Here is a 21,753-nt window from a genome sequence, read left to right as displayed (position 1 = left end):
GTGTTAAATCTTGGCAAACGACTATCAATAGTTAGCCATGGCAACGGCACGGCTACATGTTGGTCTGCGGGCGCTCCTTGAGCCACCTAGCGATCCCCTGCTGGTACTGCACGTCGCCCATGACCTTGGTGAGGTTGGGGAAGCGGTCCAGCACGGTGGGGTCAAGGGGCGTCACCCAGCCCAGCGTGTTGAAGAACGTAATGTCGGCCCAAGTCAGCTGCATGAAATATTGAAATGACAGTTATAAAAGTAGAAGACATTGTTCCAGGGGCGCAAAAAGATTCATACGAGTTTTACGGAATACATACGACCGACTTCTGAAAAACATACAAATTTTATAGAATTCATGTAATATTCTGCTAAGAAACATACGAATTTTACCGAAAACAGACAAGTTTTACCAATAGTAAGGATCGTAATTATTCTGTAAAACTCGTCTGTTTCTAAGCAGTAGATGTTATGAATTCCGTAAAATTCGTATGTATTCCATAAAACTCTTATGAGGTTCGTTTTATTCGTATGCATAGTTAGGATCCCCTGTATTCACTATTATTTCATTTATCTTTAGTTACATGTGTGTTCATTTTTATCCGGGTTCTCATGCGGGTTCTACTGGTGTACCTATGACGTATCTTTTGACGGCGAACGAGAGAATGATAAAGTATCGCTTCAATCATTCATATATATTATTACATTGTATTAGGTGCGGTTGGTCAACATAAAAATTGCTTTATTATTATTTATTATTATGTAAAGCTAGGAATATAACACTTTATGTGAATGTAATCTCTGTTTATTGTGGTTTTTGTATCGTTCTTTACACACATTAAATGAAACTGATTACGAACCGAATCACCGACGAAGAATCCCTCCGCGCTGGCTAATTTCTCGTCAACTCCTTTTGCAGCTCCGCCTGAAAAATGATCGTTATCAAATGTTATAGAACAGCGTCCGATTTCAGTTGCTAGAATCTTGGAACAACCCGAAAACTGATGTTGGATTTACAGTCAGATTTTCAGTAGTACAGTGCGTTTTTCTCATAATCGTCTCCTATCATGCCAAAAATCAGCAACATAAAGAGGGCCTTATTACCTTTTCAGCGATAGTCTTTTACTTCTTCTTCGTCCGTGGCAATACTGTCAAGTCAAACTTCTTCTCAAATTGTCTTTTGTGTGTTTCAATGTGCTCGGTTTGATCTTTAAAGCACTGACGGATCTAAAGCTCACACAAGTCCGTTATGTGTCTTCTGACGCTTATACTTTGATTGTTACTTCTGCCCCTTCAAGAATTAAGCAAGATTGCGCTTTCCAATACGCCGTTTAGCCAACTCTCTCTTGAGTTCACATTAGCTGGTCGAAATCAAGTAGGGGACGGTCGTGTTCAACACAATGACCTTTAAAATAAAAATCTCTTGGATTTCAATTAGTCGCCCACATTTTCTGATTCTCTGTACTATACTTGCATTCTTCCACTGGAAATTACATTGTGTAGACGACCCAGGACCATCACAAGATACCACCACAGAGACGATAGTACAAAGCACTTTTCATGTGTCTTTACATGTAACTTGAGGACAGTCGTAGTAAGAGTCGTAGTGCCAACCTGTTGATCACGTGACCGGTATGACCTATTTCTTTTGTGGGACGTAGCTGATGCGTAGCCTGACGTCACCAGTGAAACATCAGCTCTATAAGTCATTCCGATACGACTACGTTACGTACAAGATGTTATGTTATGGGCTCCTCACGCGTAATATATTTCGCTATCTACTGGTATTTCATTTCATAATGTTACATATGTTTTAGTTCGTTCCATTTCGTTCCATTTCGTTCCATTTCGTTCCTTTTCGTTCCATTTCGTTCCATTTCGTTCCATTTCGTTCCATTTCGTTCCATTTCGCACTTTCGGTGGACCCTGGTGAGACCGACTGGTTTGCTGGCATTGTGGATGTCTTTGAGCATCTCTTCCAACTCCTGTTGGGAAATTGCCACCAAGAAGATATCATCCGCAAAGAGGAGGTGTGAGAGGTACTCTCCATCAATGTTAAGTCCTCTTCTATCCCAATTGATTTGATTGATGACTGCATCCTGGAGACAGGCTGTGAAAAGCTTTGCTGAAATATTATCACCTTGTCTTGCTCCTCTTTCCAGTTTGATCTTCTCGCTGTCATTATGGAGTTTTAAAGTGGATGTTGCTCCACGGTACAGGTCTCGCAAAAGGGTAATGATTGCAGGGTCAACTCCTTGGTGATCTAGTGCTTCAAATAGAGGTTCAAATTCAATGGAATCAAATGCCTTTTCGTAGTCCACAAATGCGAAACAGAGTGGGGTTTTGTACTCATTGGCCTTTTCTTGTAGTTGGCTGACGACTTTTATGTGATCGATGGTAGAGAATTTTGACCTGAATCCAGCTTGTTCCCGTGTTAGGTGTTCGTCCAAAGTCTTTGTCATCCTCCATGTCTTTATATAGCAATGCAGAATGCGCACTCCGTAGGCTATCATCGAAATCTCACTTTAGAAGTCTCGTCAATAATTTCTATCGCAAAAAATTATATTTCTAGAAGTTTATGGAAAGTTCCGACTGATACACCATTAAATAGAAAGCAATCTAGCAAGACCCTCATTGTTGCCCGTTGATGTTCCAATCACAAAAAAATACCACTATTAATGAGCCCCGCGGTGACACTAAACTCTAGACAATGATGCATGTAAACAACAAAGCTGTATGACATGCAACGGCAGCCAATACTTGTGCAAACGTATCTAATCATGCATCAGAACCGAATGTACTTTCATCAAATGAAATTATTCTTTTGTGCAGCACAATGCTGTCGATGGCACACAGCATACACCAAAATCAATATCCCATCATTGCACGGTTAGCCGCTCTACGGCACCGGTGCGAAGCACACCGTGCCATAATCCTCTGCTTCGTTGGTCCAGTAGTCTTCCAGTGCAAACCCGCTCTTCTCCGCCAGGCGGCGTATCTGGTGCAGGTTCCACTTGCAGCTCAGTCCAGTTCGGGCCGTCGGTGAAGAAGAACTTCTCTCCACTCTGGAAGTCAAGGTTGAGGCCGAGTCTTCCTGAAAGTTAAGAGAAATTGAGATATAGCACGTTGTCATATGTCCACATACGCGCGAAAACTCAAGCACGCACAAATTAGTAGCTAAATTAGAATGGTAACGAACTGCTATAAGAGCACTTTCTGGAATTCTATATATTCAAAGTAAAGCTGTAAGAGCCATAATTGTTTCTGTTGATGTAGTCATTGTCTCTAAGTCTGTTACTCTATTGGTGTCACTGTGGATGTTATTTGTGTAAAGTGACGTTTTGTATATATAAATCCGGTGTACGTTTTCCACCCAGTGTTGTTTATTTTGATCTGAGAATCTTTTATGTTTCACCCATGCAAGAATGTTGTGCTTCTTTTTTCGTTCCTGTAATGCTGATTTTGGCGACGCCTCAGTGGCAATTTGGTGTATTACTTCTTTGTTTACTAACTATTATATGGCTGATAGTCTGTTATCTAGTTTTATCACTATTATGAGTAATTCATCATCCCTATCCCAAATCTTAACCTAACCTCTTTGAGATCAGGCTAGATAAAGGCATTGTGTTGTTGTCATACCTATAACCTTGTTAGATTACCAGGGCTCCTGTATTCCCTCTCCTTCACAATTTTGTATGATATTTTAAGACAACTGAAGGTGTACAATGTATGTGGTGGGATTGATTTTGGTACATACAGGTTGGAGATGTACATGCATGTTAATCAGTATCATTATGATAGGAACTACAGGTTTAATATTACATACCGCCTGATGTTTATGTGTACATTTGTGAAATATTGACTACAGGTACACAAGTCTCCCTTGTGTGCTAGCACTTTTGTACATTCCTGTCGATACACATAAATATAATCTATCAGAAAATAATACTTGATTTTGGAATGAAATGCTCCTTTTTAAAGGAGAACTTAAAAGTTAAAACTTAAACGTTCATATCTACAACTTACGGAACTTCACGCGCTGTGCAGCTAAGCTCCTCCAGTACCCCATGACGTAGTTCGGAGTATCTCCATCTGTGGGCTTCTCAATGACGTCGGTGACGAGTTCAAACTTCGCCGCGTCCATGTCGCCATCGAAATCCTGGAATTGGGTACAGTTATATCAAACGTCAATGAAGCACCGTCTCCCCTAACTTCCGTCGTTGCCATTTGAAGGGGAGGGACCAGCTAATATAGTTGCGCAGTAGAGTGCACGGTGCATACCCTTTAATATTTTGCTTACTTATTTCTGAAAGAATTTTTTTTTTCCTGGGCAAATTTTGGTCAGAATGGTCCAGTTTTCTGCTAGGGAGTACAGCAGAAAGTCTGGCCAAAAGAGGTGATCTTTGACTTGTCTTGATCTCGGATTGACCTCTGAACCCTTCTCTTCTGGTTGGACTGATATATTAGGATGGGGGTGAAATCCCGGTCTCATCTGAAACTTCTGTCTTTAGCTCGTTGAAATGCTGGTGTTGACCTCCTGTTTTTTTCTAACCAAAAGCAACCTGACAAATCCAGCTTTGCAGGGGTGGTAAAAAGTTGAGGTTTGAAATGTAGATACATGTGTTTTTAAGTGATTGTTTTTGATGGCTTAACCATGTGTTGCATAGGAAAGTCCATTTGGAGGTCCCTCCCCATAAACGGCCGATTTCCATTTCCGCATTAACACACGTGAACACCACGTGAACACTGCGTGATGTTTGTTGACGATTACGGTTTTAGGATTACACTTTTGTAACCGGGTTCGATCCCGAGCTCTGGTTTACTTTTTTTCTCATTATTCTTTAAACCTATACGCTGTCGTACATTTGAATTGAAAAGTTGCCTTTTATTCGTTTTCATACGTTACCACCCCCCTCCCCAAAAATTTTGCTAAGCTCGGATATGGCAACGGCTGTTTCAAATTAGTTACGACACGGAACCGCGCGCCGCCTCCACCTGCAAGAAAATATCCACCTTCTTTTACCTTGTTCAGGCGACCAATGGGATTGTCCTTCTGAAATGTCACCCATTGTTGACCGTAGGCCTCCAACAGGGAGTCCCGATCCTTGTTCATGTCAAGCCCAAGCACCAAACGGTCCTTGGCTACAAATGAAAAAAAATCAAATCAAATCAAATTCAATCAGATCAAATCCAATGAAACGAAATCCAATTCAATTCAATTCAATCAAATCCAATGAAATGAAATCAAATCAAATCAAATTATCTAGTAACTAGCAATGGAGCGCCGTGAGTTCGAGTTCGTGAAAAAGCGCGTGTTATGTTAGGGCGCCAAGTGTCATATGCAATGTCGGCTTTTCCCAACTTTCATATCCAACAGAACGACATTACTTTAGCTATAAAAATGTGCTTACAACGTTACTCTAACACAACATAACAAAACGGAACACGACCGACATGTCTTAAAATCATTGAGGTAGCAGAACACAGTTTTCAGCCTATGGGGATTTCTATAGTTAAGGGCCACAAGGTGACTGGATTTGACGCGGTGAAAATTATAGTAGGGTGTACTTCAGAAATACGAAAAATGAATATGTTTGAGTTTAGGGTACAATCTACAGATAATTCAAAAACTTAAAAAGATCTGTCGGCGTATCGGCCTCTCACGACCACTTTGAAACAGCGCTTTTCGAGAGGTCACTGAACTGCAGCCGACTCACCCCGAGAGGCAGTTGCGTAAGAAGGCGCATGTTTACACATATAGGAAAAGGTTCACAATCCAAATGATGGCAAATCCTGCGGTCTTAAAGCCGACATATTCCTACACCACACAGCGCAGTTCACACTCGGATGCCTTACACATGTGACTTTCAATCCAGTCTTCAAGAATTTTGGACGTACTACTTTTTGTACCCGCGTCAAAAAATACTGTGTTCTGTGAAAATACTATGTTCTGCGACCTTGAACTTCGCGTTCCGGATAATCGCCATCTTGGATCGACCTTTGACCTGTACATCCAAACAACATGGTGCTCACATGGCTATGTCTGTGAGTTGTGACGTCATAAAAACTACTCTACAAGCAGATGTTGGGGTAGAGATTGGTAACGTTTTCCAGGTAAGAAAAACATCGCGATTTTCTACCTCCCATTCACCTCCGACATCTGCTTTGAGATTGCATGATGACTGCCTACTTGTTAGCTGTGCCCGGATATCCTTCATCATGTCCACCTGCTCGTGGAGGCAGGTGTTGCTGAAACTGTTGCCCAGGAAAAGCATCATCTTCGGTTCATTGCGGGTGGAGAGATGGCGGACCCCATCCATGTACAGCCCCCCGAATGGCTTCACCGTCAGACCCTCGTAGTCTAACTCCAGCTGATGGCCGACCTCCTCGATGTGTTCTGTTAAAGGAGCCCAAAGCAATTTCAAAACGTTAAAACTTGATATTCCATATTGCCTTTTGACTTCAACCTATAAAATGTTTTATCGCATTTTTTTAAATTTCTGTATGTTGCAAAATTCAACAGTTTCAGAAATGCTGGGAAATGGATAAAGTCACAAGAAGCAATCGATGTGGAATCCCCCCTGACGCCACCGATATTGTGCCCTTGGGAAAGGCACTTTACACGACTTTAATCACTTCGCCCAGGTGTATAAAAATGGGTTTGCTGTTATCTGTACGTGTTACTGTTAATATAAGTTATAAAAGTTATATTTTCCAATTGATGATGATTTTAGGAAGTAAAAATGAATACTTTTTACAGTATACGATAAAGTACCCAGTAGTCCAATGCGCATCAAAAAGCATTCAGTATTCTACCGAATTCCCCAGATATCCCTCTATTTTCTGATTAATCAAATTATTATAATAATAAACAACCTCAGCCTATGGCTGAATACAATGTGCCTGTTAAGGCCTGACAAAAGATTACAAACAGAGTGTCATGGTGGTTTAGGAAAACTCGTCTTGCTTTGTGTTCTTTTATATCTTATCAATTGGCCTTCCTATTGTGCTTAACCCCCCTCATCTATGCTAAAAACACTCACCATTAAAGATGTATATTAACACATAGGGAATACATGGGTAGGGTCTGCAAGGGTTGAGTGAGTATCATATTGTTTTAAAAAACACACCTTGTGTAATTCACCATAAGCAAAATTCTGTAAAAAGTCGGCTGATTATGTATTCATTGATACATAATCTAGAGGAAAAAAACACCGCCTTGTGGAGTTTAGGACTCATTTCAAAGGAAAGGAAAACTAAATTTTGGGAACATAAAAGACCAGTACTATCAAATAGATCGTGTGTCGTGTAGGTGCAGGGCAGATTGGAGAGATTGGGACGAAAAGAGCAATTAAACTTTTACCCAAATCGTGGGACCAATAGCAGCAGAAAAAGGAACAAAACTGTAAGAAAAATATTCAAGAAAACATCCATTCCAATGTCGGAATAAAAACGTGACAAGAACTCTTTAAAACATTTCCCTGCTAATGCTTAGGGGTCACATTTCCAAAGCGGGGCCCGGTCGGGCAGCTTGCGGAAAGAAAAATATGATATGAAAGACAGCAAAAGACACAAAACGTACCCATAAATTGTTTGCTTGCTTTCTTTATATGCCTTTTTTTTTGTCCCGGCCGGGCCCCGACTTGGAAATGGGACCCTAGCATAAAGAAGGCGTCACACTATCAACGACTTTCGGTTATTAAATTAGTTGACCGCCAGAAGGTCTACGAACTTCAAAATCACCAGACAGTCAAGCGAGTTTTTTTGCCTGAAAATCTACCCCCTTGTAAAGGACTCGATCACCTGCGAACATCGGCCGATCACTTAAGTCGCGCATTGATTGAGAGGGCACCGGTCGTCTTGCCGTCGAAAATGTCCTCCAGAGCTCGCAGACTCACCCTCCTAAAAGCAGGACCCCTATCGCTCGATTCGTTGGCTCGCTCGCGTAGGGGCCCTGCTCTTTAGTCCCGGTAGACACGGTTCTGGCGACGTTACTGACAGTTGCTCATAAATAATTGATGAGCTATCCTTATTTGGCACAATTTGGCGGTTAATTCGTTCTGAACCTAAAGTAACGGTGTGAGACGTAACCTGATTGGTCAATAGCTTCCCAGCGTCATTTGCGCTTTTGCTTGAGATGATGTTTAGCAAACCCTCTGATTGGCTGAAGCTGTTTTGGTGGCGACGTCGCCAGAACCGTGTCTACCGGGGCTAAAGAGCAGGGCCCCTACGCGAGCGAGCCACCGAATCGAGCGATAGGGGTCCTGATTTTAGGAGGGTGGGTGAGCCTTTCTCGTGCTGTGTGACGCTGGCAATACTGAAACGCAACGGGCGAGTAGTACAGTCTCCTGGCTCCCGGGAATCGAACCCGGGCCGCCAGCGCACAAACCCAACGCGCTTACCACTAGGCTAAAAGAATTAAAGGTCCGAACCTGACATTACCTTTAGATACGTCCACCGGTACGAACTCCAGGGATCCGTGGCGCCTCAGCATAGCCTCTATCACCAGGCGGGTTTTGGAGGACGCGCCGCTGCCGAGCTCGACGAGGATGACGGGGGAGGACGTCTTGGAGGCGATGTCGTCGCTGTGACTCTGGAGAATACTGTACTCCTTCTGCCACACACCGTACGTATTCGATGTAGTTACCACACTGCAGAACAATTACGAAGACAAAATTTGTTCACAGTAAACGAACCTGAGCTGTAAGGAAACTAGTGGGGTGATGCTCTTCTCCAAGAAGAGGTTTCGGTCGGGAAGCTAGTATAGTGACCACGATTTCTTTTCGTCGGAGGGAGGGAGGGAGGCAAGATACAAAGTCTAGAAATTCTGCTGCAGTAAAAAGGGAAGCTCCTAGCCTATAGAAGCCGCTCGTACGGGGGGGGGGGCATAAAAGCCCCGGCCAGCAGGAGTTTGCGTTATACGGACTAGGAAGCTACCAGGGGACCCATAACCGAATCCTTTCTTCCAACGTCAAGACTTAACCGCATACCAAATTTCATTGCAATCTATCCATACCCTTTTGAGTTCATCCAATTTTACCTCTTTAACAGGGGTGCCCATTAGAAAGCATTCATAAAAGTTTTGCGGAATTAATACGATCTATTTCACTAAAAAACACACGAATTGCACGGAAGTCATACGACCCACTACTACGAAATCATACGGTTTTTAATAGAATTCATACGAATTTTACTGAATGCAACAATCCTAACATATTTGTTGGAAAAGTGCCTTGCTAACCCGTCCCAGTCTCTATCTGCATGCTAGTTGGTGTAAATTACACCGATATGTCGCCTAAGATGCCACCATTATCACAGGTTGATGTTGTTGGTTTTTATCAGGATGGGATAAGCCCTTAAGTTCTTTAAAGTCAAGATAACATTAAACAAGAAATGCTTTTTAAAAAAGCTGGCCACGCAACCATTAGATAATGGTGAGGATGAAATGGTGGTTGTACGTGTAATGACTTGTATAGACTTCGTTACTCCCTGCCCTCCCCATCGATCGTCACATATGTATATCTTGCATGAAAACCGTCACAATTTTTGCCGCCGTATCCTTTACTGCATTATAACTAATGGCCACACTATTGTCTTGTGTATTTCATCAGTCGAAGTAAAAATCAAACCTGATGCCGTTTTAGATTGCTAATAGGAATCGGATTATCAACAGTCTGCGCATACACATTTACCAACTATCTATAGTCAGCCATGAGCATGGTGAAATGCGATCGTCTGCATGGCCTAGCATGAAGCGTCCCCTGGCGAGGTGCAGCTTGTATGCAGCTCGGACGAAAAGGAAGGGTGGACGGAAGTATGGACATCTGAGACCCTGTACAATGTCATGCGACCGCCATGCGGTTGCGTGGCAAAAAAAGCACGACCAAAGGGAAGAAATGGGAAGTCCCGAGGCCGCCAACTTATGAATCTGCCGCTCATGTCACGTTATCCAGGCGTTGGTCCAACTAAGTAGTAAGGATCGTATGTATTCCGTAAAGTATACGTTCCGTACAATTTGTATAAATCTCGTACAATATAAATTTCGTACAATTTGTATGGATTCCATAAAATTCGCATGCTTCTTGGTAGTGACTCACATGAACGTCGTACAATTTTGTTACAAGTGGATCGTATGAATTCCGTAAAATTCGTATGTATTCTGTAAAACTCGTATGATATACTAAGGCGCCCCTGTCTGAACCGCTACGGCAACATTGGCGAAGGTACATGTAATGATGAAAACAGAATGGACACGTACGTACTCCTCAAAAAGCTCTGACCCTCTAGTGTCGAACAGATACCAGAAGGGCACGCGCTTGCGCTGGGAGGTGAGACCAGCCACAACGGGAATCAGGGAAGGTGGCACGTCACGGATGATGACGTCATTGTTCTTGATGACGTCACCGCTCTTCGTGGTAACACTGCCGGTCACCTTGGTCACGTAACTGACTCCGCTGTCGTGTCTCATCCTTGCTTGCTGCAGCATCAAAATTCAAGATAAGCATGAGGAGATGCAAATCAATATGGATAGTTTTTTTATGAGGACACCTGTTACTGAAAAGTATGATATGTAGGTTATCAGAATACATGTCCTACATCAAAAAAGCACTTATGAGGGTTATGAGAATACCTGAAAAGTACTGTATGTGGGTTATGAGAACACCTCTTAATAAAACTTACTATATGGGGTTTTTGAGAATACGTGTTAGTGTAAAGTACTAGTTGGGGGTTATGAAAACCCTTGTTATCGAAAAGTTCTAAATGGGGGTTAATTAGAATACCTGTTCGGGAAAAGTATTGTATGGGGCTAAAAAGAACACCTCTTAGTGAAAAGTACTATATGGGGGAGGGTTTATGAGAACACTTGTTACTGGCGCTATGAGAATACATGACCGTAAAATTTGGTAAAAACAGGGAATGATTGGCCAGTAGAGTCAGTCCACGGTAAGGTTGATAATTCCACTGCGAATGAAACCCTGTGGCTGTGTTGGCCAAACTCCCCTGGCAAATATTCTCCATATAGCCGGCGTGGTTAGTCTAGTTGAGACTAACAGGGAGCAGTCCAACCAGTTTTAGGCCACGTCTATCTTTTGGCGAAAACCATGTCCCAACGATTTCCCAACCATTTCCCAACAAGTACACGAATTACTCCCAACGGGGCCAAGAATTATTTTCCCAACCAACTCCCAACCATCCTGACTACTAGCCACAGACTACCGACTCCCCCCGTAATAATTGCCAACCGATTACCAACTAACAACTTAACGGAGGCATAATCAGAGATTTTCAAAAGAAGGTCATTCGTTTTGATAAAAATGATCCATATGTCTATGCTGAAAATATCACTGAGCGTTCAGATTTTTTGTCATATGAGTAGCCTTGTCTGAAGAGAATCATTCAAAAATCATTCATGTCACGGAGACAATCTCTGGCTTTTTCCACCGTTGCCCTATTATTAGCTTGTCTACTTTCAGATTCTATTGAAAACTATCTTCAAAGTATGAAATGTACTACAAAAGAATATGTACTCGCAGTGGATAGGAATGGGCTGCAATTTTACTTAGTGGTGGTTGTGCAAAGAAAACTTAAGTTCGAAAATTCTTCACCTTGCGTTTTTCAACAGTACTGCAGCAGACTTTACATTTTTTGTGTTTGTATGTAGGCAAAAAAAGTGACGGAAACGTTGATGGATCTCCATGATTTTTTGCAGGTGTGTAGATGTTGTGAAAATGGGGGTCAAGTTCAAAAATGGTTCCCCTGGTATTTTCCGTTGGTACTGCAGCGGGCTTTGTGTGGATGTGTATTTGTATGTCACCAGCATAACTCAAGAAGCTGTTGATGGATCCGTATGATATTTAGTGGATGGGTAGGGTTTACAGAAAGGAAGGTCAACTTCGATAATGGGCCTTCTAGCGGGTCCCTAAGGTACTGCAGCGGAGCTTCAAAATGTAGGGGCATATTTTCTGAAAGTGCTATGGTCATGATTTTTGTGTGGTCGATAGTTCATGCCACAGAAAGTAAGTTCTGTAAATTTTGGCTCCCTAGCGGCTTGTTTAGAACTGCAGTGGGTGTTTTTGTTTTGACATTCAGACATGAATAACTTGAGAAGGGGTCGACAGATCGTCGTGATGTTTGGTATGTAGAGAGCTCAGATGGTGCTTTACATTATCAATGACTTATTATGCAAATCAGGAGCTAATTTGCATAATAGGTAAGGAAAGTTTGTTAAGTAAACCTACTGCATTTCAATGGGACATGGGACAGTGTCAGGTCATGTAAGCAGATGGCCTTGCATAAACGTACATGTAGGTCAACTATTCTCCAAGCAGAGGTGTGGGTCCTGCTGGGTTAACGCGTTCAGTTTAGGCATTTTTGTTCAACACGGTTGGCGACATAACGAAATAGGGACAAAATAGAAAGCCCAGCAGGACAAAAACACCTAAAAACACGTCAACCACCAGCCAGATTTATTCTATTCATATATATTGACTGTAATATTTCATCATCACTTTCAAATTACAACACTGCAATATCGAACCTTTGTGGCCCATATAATATCAACATACTCATATTTTTTCATGACCAGTTATAACATATATCAGCACACTCTACACATATACTAGTCCTGTATCACCAAATGATTTTTAACCATATCTAGACTGGACTCATTCGCCCCATCATAACTTCCAAATGGTATGTTGCATGATCAAATTTGCAGGGGGTGATAAGCACGTAAATATTAATCACTCTCCATGATAAGCCTTGATTATTTGGCGAAGATAATGTGTTCGTGGAACTCTAGTTTTTATATAATGTAAACTATCGTAATCTGGTAGCAAGAGGAAAACTATACAATCAGAAAACAGAATTATATATGGCAAAAAAAATCCAGCTGCATAACCTACCATGGAGGCTAGAAAAAATACTTTATGATATTTGAAAAGATGTATATTCACTATTTCACTGTGAACTTTTGCGCTTGGGTGAACCCAATAACATTGTAGACCAAGCGCTTCTTGCTCTGAATGGCTAAGGCTCGCATCCGTCAATTAAGCCACACTGCTTTGATCTTATTGATGACACCGCTCGCGCACAAACACACACCTAAACGGCACCAAAAACATTGAAGATTATCCGTTTTACTGTGTGTACCCCTGAAATTAGCCTACGGGTATGAATTTGCAAATAAAATGTTCTAAAATTCTATACATTAAACATTTACCTGCAGTGGAAACTTCCAGGTTCGCCCAGCTAGCATAGCTGCGAATCCTCTCGTCATAGCCATAGACCCCGCCATCAGTATCTTTTAGCTGGGCAATAATCCCCAAAACGTTTTCAGTACAGGAACAATTAAGTATTTCACCGTAAACTTGGGTTGTCACTAATCTTCAAGCAGATCTATCGCGGCAGTATCAAAAGGGTCAACCTGTACCAAAAGCCATTGCATTGCCACCGATTAATCTGCTTAGACACGGCACGAAAAACGATATTGAAGCATGCATAAATCATGCTTAAAGTCCGTGTGTTTTCCTTATTTACTCATCTATGTACCTCTCATACGAGTACGTAAAGATGGTCATTACGAGGCCTTTACGGTGATGCTTATAAATCCTAATTTTCCGCTTTTCACGGTGTCTTTCAGTAGCTTAAAGATGTCGAATATGCTTCGTAAAAAACCTGAATTTGTCGGCGTTTTTTTGTAACATTGTAACTGCACCACACCAATAACCCGAAGGTCACTTTTGTGCCACGTATGGGGGGGGGGGGGGGGGGGGGGGGGGCTGGATATACAGTCTCAGATATCAAACGTTGGAGCGACAAACCTTAAGACATACCCCGTTTGCAAATTTTACATAGCACAGTAGGACTAAACTAAGCGAATATACAGATAATGGCATAATATCAGCCATTATTTCGTTAAAAAAAATAAAAATCACATCCCAGACCTTTTATGGTACAGCTTGGTCATGGACGTTCAGCTAGAGGCACTATTGCGCTGCTAGTTTCCAACCGCAGCACTCCCAATAAAGTGATGTAATACTCCGACTTAATGCTTGACGGCCAACATTTAGCTACTGATGTCTTCTCTGTTACAAAACCTTCAGCTTCTTTGACGTTTTACATCAGCTGGTTTTGCTAATTGGCATTTTTGCAACCTCTAAACAAACTTAAATGCATTTTAAAAATACTTTCGTGTCTGAACTACTTTCAGTCGAAGTGATTTGTAAACAACAACTCCAAACGGTGCGCCACTGCACTTTTTTGCACGTAGATCGTCAGCAACGTATTGGTGTCGCTGAGAAAAAAAGTGTTGACTGAAAATGGTACTTCGTGTTGCTGTGATCGGTGCGGGTCCGGCCGGCCTGTGCGCGGCGCGCTATTTGTCGGCCAAACTTGACCGCTTCTTTCCGACCGTGTACGAACAAACAGCGGCGGTAGGAGGGACCTGGGTGTACACCGACAGGACTGGGACGGACGACTACGGGCTTCCTGTACACTCCAACATATACAAAAACCTAAGGTACAACAACCTGTCGTAGCTCTATTTGTGGTAACTCTTCCAGACTTGTAGCTGGTGGTTAGGAGTGCTATTCTAAAATGACTGAAGCATTTTATCTCATCACCACCTTTCTTTAAAATCGCCGGTATGACCAAGCAGATTTGCAGTTGGCAATGAAAGTATCTAAAGGGCAAATCAGTCCGATTGGGAAAATTCTGCTGGTAGCTAGATTAAGCTGTGTTTGACGACATCTCCATTAGTGAAAAAAAATACATAGGTTTCGAGTTCAATGGGGGGGGGAGGCAACGCCCTCCCAACACATTTTTCGTCAGAGGCACGACGATTCTAGGAGGGTCTGGGGGAAATGCTCCCCCGGGAAATTTTGAAATCGTGACCAGCTTTTTCCTGCATTTTGAGGGGCAAATTCTGCGCTAGTAGTGAAAAAAATACGCATGGGATTCAGCCAGATTTTTTTGGGGGGGAGGGGCGACGCCCTCTTGCTACAGAACCTACCCTGGAGGCTAGTTTACGATGTTTGAAAAGATGTATATTCACTATCGATATATCATGTTTCACCGTGAACTAGGTAAACCCAATAACATTGTAGACCAAGAGCTTCTTGCTCTGCTTGGCTAAGGCTCGCATATGTCAATAAATAGCTTGAGTGTTATCCTGTTTCAGGCTGTTTACTGAAACAGGATGACACTCAGGCTATCAATAAAGCTACACTGCTTTGATCTTATTGATGACACCGCTCGCGCACAAACCCACACATAAACGGCACCAAAAACATTGAAGATTATCCGTCTCGCTGTGTGTACCCTTGAAATTAGCAGGAGGTTAGATAATCAAAGGACATAGCGCTACATGTTGTGGTGTACAATGTAGTCTCTACGTACCAGACCAGAAACCACGCTGTTTTTAAGCCGGCGTCACAATTCATGCGATCGTTGGCCGAATTTGTAGATCGCCCGAAGCTCGCCGAACTTCAAAATCGCCCGAGCGTCGACCATATTTTCCAATGAAATCCCGGGTGACGTCCGTCGAATACTAAAAACTGAAAATCCCCCATGAGATGGTACCATTTTTTGGACATGGACGAAGTCAGAATCGACTAACCTGGTAAAAGGCCAATATTTGGATCGACTTTGATTTCTAAAAATCGCCCGAAGCCCGCGTAATCGACAAGACGTCGGCCGTACTTCGGCCGAAAATGCCCATTTGAAGCTCGCTAACACGTCGGCCGTGAGGCAGAATTTCTTATTTGTGACGGGGGCTTTAGAGGGAATAACTTGCTAGGGGTGGTTGGCCACAATAGGGTAAGACTATAACTATGATGGCTTTAGGGATCAAGAATAGCTTGCCAGGGGACGTACTTTGGTCACCGTATGGTAACATTTGCCCAAGTAGTTAGTCTTTGCCATTCAGACCTGAACAGAGCACAATGTTAAAGGTAGAATGATCAGCTACAGATCATAAATGTAAGGCTATTATGTGAATGATGTATTGTATTTGGCTTCTGTCCCTGTTTGGCTTCTGAAGACTTCTGTCCCTGTTCGTCTTTTTCTAGAGGGTTATTACTGTAAATTCATGTATTTTCGTCCATAATGCCCAGCGTCGACTTTGAAAAAGTCAACCACAGAAATTCTTTGATACCTTCACCTCAAGTTCTCAAATAGTGGCTTGCAAAATGAGACAGGCATCAGGCAGTGTACCCTTTTACCTGACATGTGTATGTTCAGTTGTACATAATGTATGACTGATAAGAATACTAAATACCAATGTCTCCTCTCCCGTTTCTCTCATCGTTGTAAAAGAAAACGCGTGAGAGCCGCTCTGGATATGACGTCTTTGAAATTGTCTGGGCGATACTCGCTGGCCGCTGCTAGCTTCAACTGCACAAACGTAACATCCCCCTCGCCAACGTCGATGGTATACAAATCCATAGTTATGCACCCCAGTTTTCTTGTGAACTTTGATGCTGACGTATTTTGTGGGTAGTACATTATGAGTTTTATGACAAGCCTGCATAATGCTGGCCTTTTGCGTCAGTTTGATGCGGCAAGTTCCAGATTTCCATGGAGCCTCGGAGGGATGATTTCTTTTGTAGAACAGGCGAAAATCAATGCGCACTCGGACGTCATGCATATAATTAAGTTGGTGTGACCAAAATGTATATTTTGGCCTCCTGTTCCTTCGTGTTAAAACCAAATGACCTGCAATTTGGTATAGGGGTCCTTGAGAACCACGATGTGTACACTAGACTTCATTCACACCTGTGGCATACACTACTTCAGAATTATTAATTTTGGGACTATTTTCAACCTAAAATGTGTTAATTTGACTCATATGTCCTGGTACCTGGTATTGAAACCAAATGGCCTGAGATTTGGCATGGCAATGTCTGTTGCATATGAGCACAGGACTTCGTCCACACTTTTGGCATACACTGCTTCAAAATTATTTGTTTATTCAGTTGGTGTATACAGAACTCTCTCACGAGACGGAAGTACGGCCAACCGTTGGCTTGTTTTCTATTGAGTCGTCCTGACTGATACAATACTACAGCATGATTTTATTTATTTTCCTCCAAAAGAACGAATGTCCCCAAGGAGGCCATGGTCTTCACAGACTTTCCTTACGACAGCAGGCTGCGGTCTTACCTCTCCCACAAGGAGGTTCTCCGGTACATACAGAACTATGCCGACCACTTTGAACTTCACAAGTATATTCAGGTATCCCTCTGATTTGTTCACTAGATTTAACCTCCTCCCTGCTCGGTATGCCTAAACACCTCACCCGAACTCATCCGAACTCACCCGAACTCATTCGAGTCTAAAATGCAGTGTACACCGGGCAGGGACCTTATTGGATGCTCTGGATACATGATCTATGCACTTATGATTGCAAAACAAGCTGCAAACAGTTTTTATAAGTTACTCCGCTCGTTTCCAAGATAGAGGGAATTTCTGGCCGCCATATTGGATAGTCATTCTTGGGGTCCGCATTGGGATGTTCTTCATGTCTTTTTATTCATTTTCATTTCATTATTTTATCCTTTTTATTATGTTTTCATTTTGCAAATTGAGTGAATTGCGATAAAAGATATAATCAGTACCCACCGTCTTATCGTCCGAACAAAAAATAAATAAAAAGGTATGAAGAACATTCCCATGCGGACCCGAAAAATGACCAGAAATGGCCAGAAATTCCTTCTATCTTGGAAACGACCGGAGAAACTTTATATATAAACTGGTAAACACTTAGAGTTTGCTGCTCGTCATTTTGCATTCATAAGTGAATATTTAATGTATCCAGAGCATCAAATAAGGTCCCTGACCCGTGTACACTGCATTTTAGACTAGGATGAGTTCGGGTGAGTTCGGATGAGTTCGGGTGAGGTGTTTATGCATACCCCTCCTTGCTGCCTATCCCCATGACCTTGAATACAAATTTAGTGCCAAACGCCTGTACCTTAGCATACTGAAGGTGAAGGTAATATGTCTAATGGAATGATAGTAGAGCAGATATGAAACGGGAGTAATATACACAAAGTGACACACTTCGTCTTCCACTGCCTCCGAAAAAGAAGTCAAACCCAAAAAGCTTACATTGTATTCCCTAGCAGTTCTTAGAATAATCATTTGTCACCATTGTTAACTTGCACTGTCTGTATACATTGTTTCATGTTACAATTAGCCCCCGGGCAAGAACTTGCAAATCACCCTCCTAAAAGCAGGACCCCTATCGCTCGATTCGTTGGCTCGCTCGCGTAGGGGCCCTGCTCTTTAGCCCCGGTAGACACGGTTCTGGCGACGTTACTGACAGTTGCTCATGAATAATTAATGGTTATCCTTATTTGGCACAATTTGGCGGTTAATTTGTTCTGAACCTAAAGTAACGATGTGAGACGTAACCTGATTGGTTGATAGCTTCCCAGCGTCCTTTGTGCTTTTGCTCTAGATGAGGTTTAGCAAACCCTCCGATTGGCTGAAGCTGTTTTGGTGGCGACGGCGCCAGAACCGTGTCTACCGGGTCTGAAGAGCAGGGCCCCTACGCGAGCGAGCCAACGAATCGAGCGATAGGGGTACTGTGTTAGGGGTGTTGCAAATAAACTCAATCAAAAATGTGTTTTGTTGAGATAACATGGCTTCTTTACTCTTCTGTTTCCCAGTTCCTGAGCAGGGTTGACGTAGTAAAACCCGTCCACGTCCATGGCGCCGTGAAATGGGACGTCACAACATTCAAGGTCACGGCTCCAGATAGCCCGAGCACCGAACAGTTTGATGCAGTCATGGTCTGTAATGGCGGGTACGTCGTCTGATATGAAGGAGATATATACATAATCTACATAATATACTGATGGAATTATTTTGCCTTTGGGTATTACCGGATCATTACGACCCCGCAAAATGTAAACCGAGATAACTAAAATGTCACAATACATATGCTATTCAAACAGCCAGTTAATCTGTGCTTTAAAATGATTCTAGAGGAAGCTTTGAATGAGAGTCGCTTCCTATATGAAGCGCCATTCCTCAACGTGCCACGGAAAGCCCACTCCTTATGCTTGGGTCACATTTTCAATCCGGGGCCCGGCCGGTCAGTGTTTGGGAACAAAAAGTATGATATAAAAGACAACAAAAAACACAAAACGTACCAAAAATTATTCAAGAGCATAGCTTGTGCATATCTATTGATCTACATTTTAATTTTTCGTTTCCGTAAACAGCCCGGCCGGGTCCCGGCTGGGAAATGTGACCCAAGCATTATATGGTGTATCAATGTAAACATAAACATTGTGACTGCTGTGGATTTCAAGTAGCTACCTACAATTCTAAGATACAAGTGATATAAGGTGTGCGTGCAGCGGCCAATATAGATGTTTAACAGGACTTTATTTCATATCTTCTGCAGGCAGTATTCCGACCCGTACACTCCAGTTATCCCCGGTGCAGACCAGTTCCAGGGCAGGACCCTGCACAGCCATGACTACCGAGTCCCAGAACCGTTCCACGGACGAAACGTCGTCATCATCGGAGCCTTGGCTTCGGGGATCGACCTGTGTGTGGAGATCGCCGGGATGGCCGAACGTATCGTCCTCAGTCATTCTAACCCACCCGACATGAAAATAAACAAGCTCCCTCCCAATGTCACTGAAGCCTCTAGAGTTGAGAAGATCATAGGTCCAAACACCCTCAGGTTTCAGGACGGGCAAGAGTTCCAAGCAGACGATATCGTCTATTGTACAGGTTCTCGACTGAGCTTGCCCTTCCTGACTCCTGAATGTGGCATCACTGTCCACCAGGGTAGGGCTTTCCCGATATACAAGCATGTTCTTAACACCACCTATCCTTCTATGTCGTTTGTAGGGCTTACACATCATTCCATAACATTCCCTTTGTTTCAACTTCAGGTGAGTCTTGCTTTAGGGGCCTTAGATGGAAGCCTTAATCTTCCCTCTAAGGCAGCAATGGATCAAGAAGTTGACCAAGACTTTAAAGCACGTCTAGAGGCAGGCCAAGCCCCACACCAGGCCCATGATGTTTTCCCTTTGCATTTGTCCTACATCACCGAGCTAGCCACGGTGACCCGCCAGCCTGACCCTCTGTGCCAGACCACTATGTCCGCAGACTCCTTTCTGCGTATGTTTGCTGACCCGCTGCACTATAGAGACGTAAAATATGAGATAACAGGGCCGGAGACATGGGAGAGGGTTGTAGTTAAGGAAGAAGGAGACCATGGGGAATATTCACTGAAGTGAGAAACAGCCTTTTGGTCAGAATTTTTGATAGGGAGTTGATGTTGTTTACCGACACAAATTGTCGACAGCTTTACAGAAGGTCAGGAATTGCCGTAAGCCACGTCGAAGGTAATTAGTCCAGCATTTAACCCTTTTCTTAGGGTGTTAGGACGCTGGCGCCTATCTAAAGTAAAGTAAAGTAAAGTAAAGTTACCTTATCATTCTACATAATCATATAGCCAGATAACGTCGACCAATGAGAAGGCCCGATTTCCCCATAACCACAGGTTATTATCTTAAGGGTTAATGACCCGCCCCGAGGTGTATATGGTGTCATAACGCTGGTTTTATGACCCATAGACAATTCCTGTATGACGCATAGATCCCTATGCTATCAAGAATGCATTTCAGAATCTACATTTGTCCTTTTTGAACAGAAGATGATAGATTTCATTTTGAAAACCAACATTTCTATAGACAATATTTAATAACATTGCAATATTGGCATGTCAAATCTTTTTCCAATCTTGTATTTATCATCATCATTCCTCCCTGCTGGGTGTTCTTCTGACAATGCAGTGGGCGGCTCCACTTACAGTTCCGCCCGTTTAGATTTGACTTGTATTGAAATGGTTTTTTTCTATTTTGTCATATGCTTACAAACGATTTGATTTATTCTAAGATAGAAAACATTTTGGGAACAAATAAACATTATACTAATGTTAACAAAAAGAGACCTCCCCTCTATAATGGGAGTAATTATGACATAATGGGAGGAATGATGATCACGGGTGTGTTATGGCGGGGCAATGGAGGCTTCTGATTGGTCGACGCCATCTGGCTATGTGATAATCCATATTATCACATAGCCAGATGGCATCGACCAATCAGAAGCCTCTATTCCATGTGGTTTATGACACCACAACGCCATTTAAGTCCCACAAGTGGTGTTCAATGATCTTGACCAATCGGAAGGAGCTATAAGTGGTGTTCAATGATCTTGACCAATCAGAAGGACACCCAGAAGAGAGGAATAATTTTCATAAATGAAAATCATTATTCCTCCCTTCTGGGTGTCCTACAGAGAGGAGTAGAGTAGATTTGGAAAAAAAAAAGATTTGTATGCCAAGATTGAAATGTTATGAAATATTTTCTGTGGAAATTTTAGTTTCAAAATGAAATCTGTAATCCTCTGGAAAAAAAAGACAAATGTAAGCGTAATTGACCGCTTTATGTCTACGTGATACAAAGTCGCTGCCTGTAATTTACCATAAATTGGCCTATGGTGGGCTATGGTATTTTTTTACCATTCTTGGGGCTTTGGCGGCCGTGGCCCGAATGTTCCAACCGTATCCAACGTCTATGGCCGTATCCCCCTTACAATAGCATTAGCCTCCTTTGTAAGCCTTCCAGGAGCCCCCTCGATGTAAGATTTTCAAATACAAAAATGCAGGTACAATTTGTTTCGAAGATCGGTGCTTCATCATGCTGAAATGTTATATGTTTACTCCCATTGGAGATC

At 42.6% G+C, this 21,753-nt stretch overlaps 2 protein-coding genes across 3 annotated transcripts; one reads left to right on the top strand and one right to left on the bottom strand.

Annotated features, from left to right (window-relative positions):
• Positions 1-52: 52 nt before the first annotated feature.
• Positions 53-10,456, bottom strand: LOC136448747 (histidine N-alpha-methyltransferase-like). Its single transcript, XM_066448392.1, has 7 exons — positions 10,269-10,456; positions 8,431-8,639; positions 6,179-6,385; positions 5,012-5,130; positions 4,015-4,147; positions 2,961-3,082; positions 53-217 (listed from the first exon to the last, which is right to left on the bottom strand). The coding sequence occupies exons 1-7, from the start codon at positions 10,454-10,456 to the stop codon at positions 53-55; spliced, it is 1,143 nt and encodes a 380-aa protein (XP_066304489.1).
• Positions 8,523-21,023, top strand: LOC136449044 (uncharacterized). 2 transcript variants are annotated; one of them, XM_066448824.1, is made up of 4 exons: positions 8,523-8,614; positions 17,085-17,223; positions 18,663-18,799; positions 19,406-21,023. In XM_066448824.1, exons 2-4 carry the CDS (start codon positions 17,107-17,109, stop codon positions 20,250-20,252), a joined length of 1,101 nt encoding a protein of 366 aa, XP_066304921.1. In that variant the 5' UTR covers positions 8,523-8,614; positions 17,085-17,106; the 3' UTR covers positions 20,253-21,023. The 2 variants fall into 2 exon arrangements, with proteins under 2 accessions (XP_066304921.1, XP_066304922.1); XM_066448825.1 differs by lacking the exon at positions 8,523-8,614 and adding an exon at positions 14,303-14,509.
• Positions 21,024-21,753: the final 730 nt, after the last annotated feature.

The sequence above is a fragment of the Branchiostoma lanceolatum genome, chromosome 14 (genome assembly GCF_035083965.1).
Source record: "Branchiostoma lanceolatum isolate klBraLanc5 chromosome 14, klBraLanc5.hap2, whole genome shotgun sequence".
NCBI classification, from domain to species: Eukaryota; Metazoa; Chordata; class Leptocardii; order Amphioxiformes; family Branchiostomatidae; genus Branchiostoma; species Branchiostoma lanceolatum.
The sequence above is the reverse complement of the archived record's forward strand: the minus strand, read 5'-3'. Positions and strand labels throughout refer to the sequence as shown.

Excerpts from the sequence above, each read along its gene's own strand:
- LOC136448747 (XM_066448392.1), bottom strand. The coding sequence starts at position 10,456 with ATGAGACACGACAGCGGAGTCAGTTACGTGACCAAGGTGACCGGCAGT. Across the intron at positions 3,083-4,014 it reads TGCACAGCGCGTGAAGTTCC|GAAGACTCGGCCTCAACCTT; the intron begins GTAAGTTGTAGA and ends CTTAACTTTCAG. Across the intron at positions 218-2,960 it reads CGCCTGGCGGAGAAGAGCGG|CTGACTTGGGCCGACATTAC; the intron begins GTTTGCACTGGA and ends TATTTCATGCAG.
- LOC136449044 (XM_066448825.1), top strand. The coding sequence starts at position 14,310 with ATGGTACTTCGTGTTGCTGTGATCGGTGCGGGTCCGGCCGGCCTGTGC. Across the intron at positions 17,224-18,662 it reads AACTTCACAAGTATATTCAG|TTCCTGAGCAGGGTTGACGT; the intron begins GTATCCCTCTGA and ends TCTGTTTCCCAG. Across the intron at positions 18,800-19,405 it reads GTCATGGTCTGTAATGGCGG|GCAGTATTCCGACCCGTACA; the intron begins GTACGTCGTCTG and ends TATCTTCTGCAG.